Raw genomic sequence first — 13,050 nt, 5'->3', positions numbered from 1 at the left:
TTATTTTGAGAGAGAGAGAGAGAGAGAGAGAGTGCAAATGGGGGAGAGGGGCAGAGAGAGAGAGAGCATAAATCTTAAGCAGGTTCCACACTGCCCAGAGCCCAATGCAGGGATCAATCCCATGACCCTGGGATCATGATCTGAGTCAAAATCAAAGAGTCAGACACTCAATTGACTGAGCCACCCAGGAGTCCCAGCAAAATTATCTTTTAAAAACAATGGAGCAAGGTGGTAAAAAACATACAGATTTCCTGTTACATGATAAGTACTCAGGATGTAATGTCTGCCATGATGGCTATAGCTAACACTGCTGTATGTTATATACAATAGTTGTTAACAGAGTTAACGGTTGTTAACAGAACTCCTAAGAGTTCTCATCACAAGGAAAAAAATTTGTTCCCCTTTTTTTTTCTCTTTTTATTGTATTAATATGATGTATGCTAACCCAACTTACTGCAGTGATGAATTCACAATATATGTAAGTCAAATCATTATGCTCTACACCTTAAGCTTATACAGTGATGTATGTTGAGTATATCTCAATAAAGCTGGAAAATGGGGAAAATAAAGATATCTTTGGACATAGGAGAGCTGGAAGAATTCATTAGTGGCAAACCTGCACTACAAGCAATGTTAAAGAAAGTCCATCAAGCCAAGAAAAATGATACCAGATGGAAACCCGCACCTACAAAAAAGGGATGACAAGCACCAGAAATGGTGATTACATGGGTAGATATAAAGTTTTCCCCTTATGAAAGTCTTTTAAAAGACAATAGACTGTTTAAACCAAAAATAATAACAATGCATTGTGGAGTTTATAACACACAGAGCAGTAAAATGTTTGGTAATAATAGTACAAAGGCCAGGCAGGGAGAAGTGAAAGTACGCTATTAGAAGATCCTTATATAAGTAGTACATCATTTGAAGGTAGCCTGTGATAAGTTAAAAGTGCATACTATAAATCCTAAGGCAGCCATTAAAATAACACAACAAAGAGTTACCGCTAATAAGCCAATAAAGCCAGTAAAAAAAAAATTTTTATGGAAGCATAAAAAATAATAAATCCAAAAGAAGTAAAAAAAAAAAGTAAAAAGGGAAACAATGAGCAGATGGGACAAATTGAAAACAAATAGCAAGACAGACTAAAGTCAAATATCAATAATCACCTTAAATGCAAATGGTCTAAACAACTCAATTAAAAAGCAGAAATTGTCAGATTAGATGAAAAAACTCTCAACCATATACTACCTACTAGAAACTCACTTTATTTATTTATTTTTTTAACCTTTTTATTTATTTTTGAGACAGAGAGAGAGCATGAACGGGGGAGGGTCAGAGAGAGGGAGACACAGAATCTGAAACAGGCTCCAGGCTCTGAGCTGTCAGCACAGAGCCCGATGCGGGGCTCGAACTCACGGACAGTGAAATCATGACCTGAGCCGAAGTCAGCCGCTTAACTGACTGAGCCACCCAGGCGCCCCTAGAAACTCACTTTAAATATAGGTACCAATAGTTAAAAGAATGAACAATATACACTATGCTAACTAATCGAAAGAAAGCTGAAATGATTATATTACCATTAGATAAAGTAGATTTCAGAACAAAGAATATCATCAGGCATAAAGAAGGGTCATTCATAATGAGAAAAGGGTCAATTCACCAAGAAGACGTAGGGATTGGTCTTAAATGTTTGTGTACATAATGACAGCTTCAAATACACATAGCAAAACCTGATAGAGCTGAAAGAAGAAATAGACAAATCTGCAACTATAATCAGACATTTCAACATTCCTCTACCAGCAACTGAGAGAAGAAATAAACATAAAGTCAGTAAGGATATAGAAGAATTAGACAACACAATCAACCAACTTGATTTAGTTGTCATTTGTAAAACATTCCACTCAACAAAGTAGAATATACATTCTTTTTAAGTGCATATGGGTAGACCATATCTGTACCATAACACAAACCTCAATAAATTTGAAAGGATTCAAGTTACATAAAGTATATTCTCTGCCCACATGGAATGAAGTTAGAAATCCATAAGAAAAAGATCTGGAAAAATCTCAGAAAAATTGGAAATGAGCTCACATCCCAATAAAAGGAAAACATAAAGGGAAATTGCAAAATATTTTGAATTGAAAAACAGAGAAAACACACATATCAAAATTTGTGGGATAGAGCTAAAGCAGCACTTACAGTAAAAGTTGACAGCATTAAATACCTACTAGAAAAAAGAACGATCTAGAATCACCTCCACTTCTACCTTAAGAAACTAGAAAAAGAGAAAACTGAACACAAAGTAGAAGGATAGATCTACTAGAGATAAACTGAATAGCCCTATAACTGAAAAAATTGAATCTGTTATTAAAAACCTCTCATGTAGGAAACTGCTTGCCCACATGCTTCACTGGTGAATTCTACCATATGAACAGAAGTACATGACTATTTACTGTAGCTTTATTTGTAAATAAATAAATTTATAAGTAAATTTCTAGCCAAACACTGGAAATAATCCACATGTCCACCAACAAGTAAATGAATAAAGAATGATATATCCATATAATGGGATACTCAGCAATGTAAAGGAATAAACTATTGACACATGATACAATACTATTAATCTGAAAGTAATTATGCTGAGTGAAAGAAGCTTGATAAAAAGAGTATACACATTACAGTCAATTCTTGTTATTCACGGTAGTTATGTTCTGTGAAGTCACCATGAACACTGAATTAGCAAATACTGAACTACTGCTCTTAGAGGAAATACAGGGTTAGGTTCCTGCCAGCCTCCAGTCACAACATTTTCATCAACTGATCAGCACATAACCCTGTTTTATATGTGTGTCTGTTTAAAGACACCTTATTTAATATACATTGTTGATTCATTAGTGTTCAACTCTTAGCCAAAAGCACTAGAACGCATGCCTGAAGGAAGCTTTTCTAACATATGTATTTCCACTGTAAGGCACTTCACAGCCTTCTTGTACTTAGAATCATTAGCACTTCAGTAGGACACTTGTGAGCCATTTTAACAGCATAATCCCCAACACAAAGCACAAAAAATGTGAATACATGGCCTTAAAAAGACCATGGAAAGGACACTTGTTTATAGCATGAGAGCCAAGTAGGAACAAGTATGAGAAACAAGAAGGCTGTGTTACCTTGTTTGACCTCAGCTGGGAACAAGGGTGTTACCAACCGAAATTTTTTGCCACTCTTTGCATGTCTGTGAATGAATGAGAAAATTCTGCGAGTGTTGATTTTGGAGTTATCAAAAAATTTGAGTGAGTATGTAAATTTGCAAATATGCACTCTGAATAATGAGCATCGACTGTATATAATTTGCTTATAAAAAATTTTAGAAAATATGTACAAAATCTAGAGTGAAAGAAAGCAGATCAGTGGTTGCCCTGGGGACGGGACGGGGGTAAGGAGGGAGGAATTACAAAGACACAGGAGACTTTGGAGGGTGATGGGTTCATTATATTGACTGTGGTCATTCTTTCACAGGTGTATACAATGCAAAACCTACCAAATTGTAATTTTAACCATGTGCCATTTATCCTGTGTCATAATAACTCAAAAAAGCTGTGAAGAGGATGAAAAGGCCACGATGGTGGGAAGGAGAAGAGGAAAGAGACATTTATTAAGTTTACCCATGAGGAATTGCTACACAAGGAGTGAAGGAGAGTGAATTCAAGAAATCAAAGGTAATGTGAAGTTCCAGATTGCTGGGTTGTTGATGACGATGGTGATGTCAGTAATGAAACTAGATATACAGAAAGAAGATCAGGTTTCTGTCAGATAGAGAAAGTGGGTTCACAATGAGGTTCCTGACCTGGTCTCAAGTCCTGGTCCCCTCATCAGATTGGAGCCCTTCTAGCTGGGTACACAAATCCCTTCGTGAGACTTCTCAACACCACCTCAGTTCCCTGACTACCCTATTTTCTGCAATGACACTACTACCCTTGAGTCCCTCTTCTTTTTTTAATCTATCTAAAGATCTCTTGTCACTTCTGCCTATTACATCTAGGACAGATTTCTTGGTTTATTTTGAAGGCTTCCAAAACGTCCCAACCAATCACATTTTATGTCTCGTTATCCTCTAGCCCATGCCCTACACCTAAATCAGGGTGGCTGATCTCTAAACATGCACCAGATTTGTTCTTAGGTATCTTCTCCCTGAACTCAACAGCTCTCTTTCCCTCCAAAACCTAACGGTTCCATTCATCAGAATGTCACCCATATCCTCTCTGAGCTCCCCCAGAGCCAGGACCACCATGTGTCGTGCTTAATCGTTCTCTAATTTTCAAATGTAGGCTAATTACACCTTCGATAGAAGCTCATTAATCAACTAAAGCAAGTAAAGGCACTAATCTGGGTACTATAGGGTAATCATGGATGAACACAGGCTGAGTCTGCTTTTAACTCATCGGGAATCTGCCTCTTTAGAAAACAGTTTGACCATTCCTTAAAATGTTAAGCATAGTGCTACCATATGAGCCATCACGTCCACCCCTAGATATACCCATGAGAAACGCAAACAGACGTTCGTATCAGAACTTCTCTGTGAATGTTCAAAGTGGTATTATTCATAATTGCCAAAAAATGGAAAAAATCCAAGTGTCTGTCAACCGATGAATGAATAAATGAAATGTGGCACATCTATACAATGGGATAGTATTCCACAACAGAAGGCAAGGAAGTACTGATACATGCTATGAGGCTGAAGGACCTAACAACACTATGCTAAGTGAATGAAGTTGGTCACAAAAGACCATATATTGTGTGATTCCATTTATAGGGAATCTCCAGAATAGGCAAATCTACAGAGATGGAAATATATTAATTTTCTCCTGGTGCTGGAAGGGAGAGGTTGGGAAGAAGTGGGAAGGAAGTGCTAATGTGGACAGGGTTTCTTTTGGGGATGGACTGTGTTTTCCAAGTAATTGTGGTGATGGTTGCACAACCCTGCACTAAAAGCCACCGAATTGTACAATTTAAATTGATGAGTTATGTGAGTTACAGCTTACGTGAGTTATATCTTAATATGGTTGTTAAAAATTAAAACAAAATGACCACGTCGGGCTTCCAATGAATGCAGAGAGCTGGGGCAATGGCATGACATCAACATCACCGAGCACAGTAGCACAATACTACATCGCAACAGCTCAGATGTGACAGTCTTTTCTCCGGGTGATCAGGGAAAACTTCACGGAGGAGTTGACATTCAAGCCAGATCTTGAAAGCCGAGTAGAATATGTTTGGGTTGAAAAGAAGAGGGCTTCACAAGTGAAAAGGCTAGAAGCTAAAGGCAGAGGTGTGCAAAATGGCAAAGGTGTGTAATTCATGCAGGCAGGGATGGCGTCACACGCGCCTTTCAATCTCTCGTGGCATTTAGTACAGTAACTTCATGTGCACAATGCACATGCAGTAAGTGCCGGCTGGCCTGAATTAGTTATACTTGATTTTAAGTGGTTTCATCTAGATCCTAAGTGAATAATGTGTTGTAAGTGAGGTAGAGAGCTGTATCTTTTATAAGCCTGGGTTAAGTGGCAGGAATTTATGCCACTAATACCAAAATTGGAAGGGTAATTTAAAAATAACTTTAATGGCTTCTTTTTTCCAGGCAGCACAGCTATATGTAAAGTAGCTGGTATAGTAGGATCCAGTCCCCAATTGCTCAGATATTACCTGTCAAATTAGAAGATAATACCCTTTTTTGCTCTAGTTTAGTAAAATTATAACACTTGTAACCTGTTAAATAAATTACCAAAAAGGTGTTCATGACATCCATACTATATTTAGAAGCCATCTTATCACGTATTAGTTTTGTGATAGTAATCGATATAATTTTAACACTATCTGGGATTTCGAAGAAAAATAATGCTTTATTTTGCTGATGCAGAAACACCCAGAGTTTGTAAGAAGTGTTATTTTTAATCCTTAATCCCAAACTTCCAGGAACTTTGGAATAAAATAAAACATGCTAATGAGTTATAATTTAATAGTTACAGAAACTCCCACATTATAAGCTCTCAGGATCTCCCTTCCTACCATATGGGAGCTGGCCCCACACACCATTTAAAGACTAACGTTCCTTGTTCCAAGAGTGATACCTCTAGTCTAATTTTGAATGTGACACAGGTTATGGGAAATGAAGATCAATCTCATTGAGTGGTAGATGCATGATTTGGGAAAGGAACTGGGGATTGAAAATAAAATAGGTCCCTAGCAAAACCATGCCACCTTACCGCTGGAACTGAAGTCCACAGGCCCGATCCATTTGAAGGCTGGTTTCCGGCCTCGCTCCTCGGTTACATGCACCTTCTTTATTAGAGCCAAGCTGGTCAGAACATTGGCTATGTCATAGAGGCGTCGTACCTTTGCTTGAAGATATAAAACACAATTATGGTCACACAGTCTGTAACACCATTACATTTTAGTTTATGTGACAGGTCACTTTTCTGGGCGGCCATATAAACCTCAAGCAGAAAGCAGTGGGGTGCAGCAGAGGCCAACGGCTCTGTCGTGCAATGGCCCGAGATTTATGGATCTGATGTATCTGAAGACACATACTACGGGAAGGTCAGTGTGTCTTTCCTTTTCCACAACTTCACACCCCTTGTGAGAGGCACCTGGTAATGAGCAGGGAGTACCGAGATTTGCAGGGAGCACCGAGATTTCAAGAACGCCAAGGGAGGGAAAGGGGCTATAATTAAAGGCTTAGTAAATGTAATTCTGATGTGTGGCATGTCAAAAGCTCGCTCTGAGTTTCTCCCAGCAGGAGGTGGTGGCACCAGCTCCAGCAGGCAGCTGGCCTGTGAAAATGACAGGGATTCCCCAGAGCTTCCCGTGAGGCTGCGCTCTTGGGCACACAAGACCGTTGGGGCTCAAGGTCATGAGGTTCAGCTGTGCTGAAGACAGGCATCTGGCCACCTAGTGGGGGAGGGGCGGGGTGGTCCTTCCCTGAGTCTTATGAGGGCTGGGGGAGAGACATTTGAAAATGCAGGTACTAGAGGAGACATTCAGAAGAGGTGGTAAGACATCTGACAGGCAGGGCAATACCCACAAAGTAATGTCCGTTCAAGAAATCAATTTACAGGTAGGAAACCCACTTGACTTTGTATCTAAGATCAATCAGAGGAGCTCTGATTATGGTCCAGGAACATCAAACATTCACCCCAGATGCAATCTTCTTCCCAATTCTGATAGAGCTGCATTTTACCTACTCATTTCTCCCACAGGGTGCCTATACCTCCAATGGAAACAGAAAAAGCAGAAGCTGAGATCATGGCTTCCCAGGCCTTGAAAGGGCTACTGGCAGCCAAGGGCATTTGGCTCAACCTAGGCTCGACAGAAAAGGAAGATGCACTGGGTACGAATCTCGGAAACTCTATTCTTGCCCAGCAGCCTCATCCCACCACCCCTACCTTACCCTGGTCATTCCTCTGTTTCTTACCTGCAGACAACTTTCATCTCCACCCATCAGGAGAGTAGGCAGGGGGTGAGGAAAAAAGGGGAAAGAAAACTCAGACATTCTGTCTTGGAAGCAGCAATACTAAAGAGAAACGCAAAGCATCTTACACCCTCCCTGACCTGCATTTGTGGGATGGATGGCATTCTGCTTCCACCATCCATCCTAACTGCCGAGGAAAAGGCATCGGACAGAACTTTAATGGGAATTATAGTATTTACTAACTTACCTCTCACAGCCCCAAGAATCTTTATGAGTGCAGGAAGGACTGCACTTCTCAAAAACAATTTCTTCTTCAATCTCACAGGCAGAAAATATCAATATATGATATGACACCCTTTTTGTACTTATAAGTGGATTTAGGTGAAGATGCTTACTTTTAAATTTACTATGGTCTGGGGTATCCTGGCTTTCTTCTATCAGTATTTTGGCAGCCACATCAAGAGTAACAATCTTGGTTTTGGAGACGAGGAATAGCATGACAAACTTCTGGCTCATAATTCTCAGAGACTTGTCTTTTCTACTGTTTGCAGATGCTACAAAGGGAATGAAATGAAAGCATCAAAACATATAATTTACCACATGAAAGATGGTACTTAGAGTTTGCCAGAACTACTAACTCCACCAGCAGATGGAAAGATCAGTCTTGTTACAGGCAGAAGCCTACTGGACACACAGCACAAAAAGATGGCTTGTAAACAAATGAGATGGATTTTTGTCTTTTTTTTTTTTTTTTTTTAAGTAACCTCTACACCCAATGTGGGACTCGAACTCATGACCCTGAGATCAAGAGTTGCTTGTTCTACTGACTGAGCCAGCCAGGCGCCTCAAGAAATGAGATGGGTTTTCTTATGGCTTGGAAAATGACTCTACAGGAGGCATAAACTCTGAAATGCATATCTGAAACCACTCTTTAATGCTTTACACTCCTACTTCATAGAATAAATCCATGAGGTAGTTTTCCTGGAGCAACTTTTTGAAAAGATGAATGCAGAAGGATAAAAGGAAGGGTAGACATCACAGACGGTTTTCAGAACATCAGCTGTTCCCTCAAAGGCAAGAACTCTGTTTTTCTTTCTCTGTGCCCACAATATCTAGAATATATCTTAAACACAGTAGGCGCTCGCCTCTTCCATTGCTTTTCAGAAATAAGTGAAGAACTAAGCTGTAAATGAGTAAGAGACACTGATTAGATGTCTGTTGCTGTATATGGCAGGCAAACCATCCCTGACAGATGGCTGTCTCCTCTGGTTACTAGTATAAGAACTGGCTCATGGGGTGGAGCTAAAAGGCATGAGGCAGTAAATCTAATGAAAACCAGGCCCACATTTCCATCCCTATTACATATGTAAGGGAAATGTTGAGTGATACTTGTACTTTATCATCTTAGCAATGGGATTTAGGGTAAGAATGATGAAGATCAGTGGTCAAAACAGGAAGAGGCTCAAAAGGAGCTGGGAGGGGAAGAATAATGTAGATATAAATAAAAAAAAAAAATTCTGTATCAAATGACAGCAGGGGTTATCTATCTTTCTTACCAACGTGTTCTCCTAACGGGGTTTGTTCCTAAGTAATCTACCCTAAATAGAATTTAAAAAACTGAATTCTGTGAAAAGATAACTTCTTTCCAAGTGAAATTTCCTTAAAGGCTCACAAACAGAAATCAGCATGGGGCTGTCAATCAGAAACGGGAGCGCCGTTAGCGATCTGTGGTCCAAACACACCAAGTACCAAGTGAACTGCCACCAGACAGGCTTGAAGTGAGGTCGAGTGGGAAGCCCAGTGGGGGAGCCATCTGTCCCCCTTTCTTCAGTAGGTAGAACAGGAGGACATCTCCCTCCAGGGCTGTCGATCTGGCACTTCCCGCCTTAGCAGTGAATCTCTGTGGAAGGAACCATCACTCGTGCGGTTTTATGGTGCACTCACAAGAGGGGTAGTCGGGTTCAGAGAAATCCAGTAACTGTTGATCTTGAGAATCTGGGCAGCCATCTTTTTTACGTTCTCCAAGTTTATAATCCATCAGCTCTAGCTCTTTCTGTTGGAGATGTGCCATCTGCTCCTCATATTTCTGCTCCTCTCCCAGTCTCTGGAGGCTTCTCAGGGTTTTTGGCAGGCTGTGCCGTCCATGCCAGCCATACTGATTCTTGGCCACCCGGCTGACCAGATGCAGTGATTCCAGCACATTTACAATGTCATAGATACGTCTCCTTTCAACGCCTGTTTGAAAAACAGAAGTCGACAATCATGCAGGCAAACATTTTTGAGTAAAAATTCCTTGAGGGCCTGGACCATGTCTGTAAACTACTCTACATGCTGCCCAGGGCAATGCGCAGCAAGGGTGGATGCTCCACAAACCGAACCTGTAAGGATGTTCTTGGGATCCAACCCTTAAAAGAGCGAGGGTAAAAAACATCCACCCAGAGATGGAGGATAGTCGCATCTCTGTTACGTCAACACCAGTATGTCTCTTCTTTAGACCCGTTAGGTAAACCACGTGAACACCTCAGCACGTTAAAACAGGTGGGATTGAGCAACACATGTACCAGTATGTCTAATGGACACCTGATGAATGCTGTTTGGTTGATTTTGACTTCTCCTAATTATGCAGACTGTAAAATAAACTGTGTCCAACGCGTGACACCTCATTTGGACAATCATATCCTTTCCTGGAGTTTGAATGATGTGGAATAATTATCTTTGTTAACTTTCTTAATGGCCCAGGAAGGAAAACAGATGGCAAATATTTTGTTTCCTATTTTGCGTTGGAAACTTAGGAGTCTACAGCTTGGGCACCCTTCTCAAGCTGCTGGAGGAAGCTACAGCCAGGGCTGAACAATATACGAGGCTCCTTTTGCTCATAGCTTGGCCGCTGGTAACTGTTCCCGTGCTCCCATTCACAGCCGTTCGGGCTAAACAGCCCAGGGGTAAAGCACAGACACTCTTTATGCACAATACTGGCTGACCATGAAGTTCTTCAAGTCTCTACCCACTTTCCCAACACTCTCAAAATAGCTAGAGTTATAGGGCTGTCTACCACATTTACCAAAAATATTTACAGGAGTTAAGTGTGGGGGCTTTGAGGTCAGACTGCCTGGATTTGAATCCCTGCTCAATCCCTTACTACCTGGGTAATCTTTCTATGCCTTAGTATTTATCTCATTAGATGAGGAGGATTAAATGTGACCATAAATGTAACGGGTCTCCAATAGGGTATCAATTTTTATCTACTGTTATGTATTATTTTGTAAATACTTTCTGCACAGCATTGGAAATACCTAAAATCCCTGCTAGCATGATAAGTCACAGTATAAACAGATTTTAAAACTTTCCTGTGACTCATCCTGCTGAGCAACAGGCCCTTAGGCTTTTGGAACCCACTGGCTCCTTTGCTCTCATCCGAGAACCCATAATAAAAGCCTCCGGGCATCTCCCAGAAAACTGGTCCAGCTACAAAGATGTCCTCTTTCTGCTCACTTGCCAGGAGCCGTTATATAATCAGAGCAGGCTTAGTGAATGTAGCTTCTGGCCCTTCAAAGATTTAACACAAGAAATTGATCAAATTCTGATGAAAACTTTGGAGGTGAAACGAAGTTCTATTATCTGCAGGAAGAGGCATTTCACAGTTCATCAGAACATTTCGGCTCATGAACCTGAAAGGCTCTTCATCCTCAGAAGCTCAGACTTCGGTGCCAGATGCCTGCTGGAAGGTGCTGGCAGGGGCAGTCAACAGCCCCTTGTCCAGATCTGCCTGTTTTTTTTTTTATTCCAGTCTGTTTTCATATATTAACACATCTTGTTTAGAGTGTAACATTCCATAAACCTTCCCATTAGAAATGTCATGTGAACGCAACTGAGACACCCCAGGGCCAGCCATATGCTGGGCTGTTTTGTGATTCTGTATTAGATACAAATTGTTAATTCTCCATCTAGTGAGTAGACATCCTAAGAAGGGAAAATAAAGGAAGATTCTGACCGCTTGAAGGTAAGATGAGTGTTTAATATGCACAATGGGTGTTTAATAGGCGGTGTTGGTAAAAGCCACTGTGGCAGCTGCCTTTCAATCTGGACTGGGTTTATCTGTCTACTGGCTAGTGCACTAAAAAGTTCCATTTCACAGGTCTTGAGACCTTCAGGTTACTCTGGGGCTTGCTCCGTCAGGAAGGTTTTTCCCAGCATCCAGCCTTTTCCTTTTGTATCAGCGTAATCCTGTTAATCCTAGCCATGGCATTACGTACGCCCCCACGGATTTATCAGTTATTACCATGCTTCCCTTAGTCCGAGATGGAGCTTGTCTGATGTTTTTGTCTAATCTTTTGATCTAATCTTTTGTCTTCTGCACTGACATTAGTGCAAGGTCCATGGATGGAAGCTGGGTATATGGAGGAAGCTGGTTGCATGAACCTCAGTAAGGACACTGTATGCTACTGTTTTACCCTCATCCTCTGTAAGATTAGTTTCTAGGCCTTTGCCTCAAATGGGTGTACCCTAAGTCTTCATCCGCTGGGTCACTTTCCCTTTCTTGTTTCATTGGCACTGACTCCAAATACTGTATTTTACTTCTGGGCTCCCCAACCAGGCACTGTACTTCCTTTCCCAGAGGGTGACAGGATAGGTTGGGGAGGGCAGGGAGAGATCTAGTAAGAGCTGAGTAGAAAGTGTTCCACGTAATAGTAGGAGTTACCCATGCCCGGCCCTGAGTGAGGCATGTTGCTGACATTCTCCCCAAACTTTGCTAAGTTTCTGCAAGGTAGGTGCTATGATCCTTGTGTTTCAGACAGGAACAGGTTAAGTAACTTTTTAAAAACTCTCACAGCCTATAAATTGGAGAGCTCCATCTGATCCAAAGCCCAGCCCATGGTCCTTCCATCACATTCACTGCCTCATTATCTCAGTTTCTAACAACTAAAACAGTTTTAGCCATCAGTTTGAATAATTCAGATGGCCAGTCATCTACTGGGGCACATTTCTCAGGGCTAGGGGAAGAAAGAGAATAAACAAATTAAAAATATAATCTATCATAAAGCCTGTTTAGTTGATTTTTTTTCTTTTCTTCTGTGTGTAAAACCTTATTTTTTAAGGGGACACCCTATAACTTCAAATCACTGCGATTTCTGCTTAGTTAAGATTGTCAACATGTTTATCCTGGGACCAACTGCAACCCATGCCCACTAGGGGTCTCTACTCTGAGGCAGCTGTCTTCATATTTACAGCCCATACCCCACTGCACATTACACACACCCATGCCATGTGAACACATGTACTCCTCTTTGTTAGAAGGTTAGCTGTTTGAGTTATGTCCGGATGTGCTTCCTCCAGCTTGACAGGCTCGCTGTATCACACTGTATGGCTTCAAACATAACGCTCTTGCTCTCAAATCCTATTTGATAACAGAAGTAATACCAGGTCTGAAATCTTAGAAGCATTTTTAAAAATAAACAGTAAGATATTTTAAAATGTATTTTGTCTGTCTGCAATAATATGAAATTACAAGTGATATGTTTTTAACGTTGAGTCTTTTATACAAATATTTTACGAGGTTAAAAAAGACACAAATTTTTGTTTGACCC

At 40.8% G+C, this 13,050-nt stretch overlaps 1 protein-coding gene across 2 annotated transcripts in view; it reads right to left on the bottom strand.

Moving 5' to 3' along the window:
• The window catches only part of E2F7 (E2F transcription factor 7), a 40,203-nt gene that overhangs the window by 14,425 nt on the left and 12,728 nt on the right, over positions 1–13,050 (bottom strand). For both annotated transcript variants that reach the window (XM_025926958.2, XM_086712759.1), the window contains exons 5-7: positions 9,410–9,700; positions 7,861–8,019; positions 6,261–6,395 (exon numbers count right to left, since the gene is read on the bottom strand). In XM_025926958.2, coding sequence (XP_025782743.1) covers positions 6,261–6,395; positions 7,861–8,019; positions 9,410–9,700 — 585 coding nt within the window. The remainder of the gene's footprint in view (positions 1–6,260; positions 6,396–7,860; positions 8,020–9,409; positions 9,701–13,050) is intronic.

The sequence above is a fragment of the Puma concolor genome, chromosome B4 (genome assembly GCF_028749965.1).
Source record: "Puma concolor isolate L17-30 chromosome B4, mPumCon1.1.hap2, whole genome shotgun sequence".
Classification (NCBI taxonomy): Eukaryota; Metazoa; Chordata; class Mammalia; order Carnivora; family Felidae; genus Puma; species Puma concolor.
Note: the sequence above shows the minus strand (reverse complement) of the source record. Positions and strands in the feature narration are given on the sequence as shown.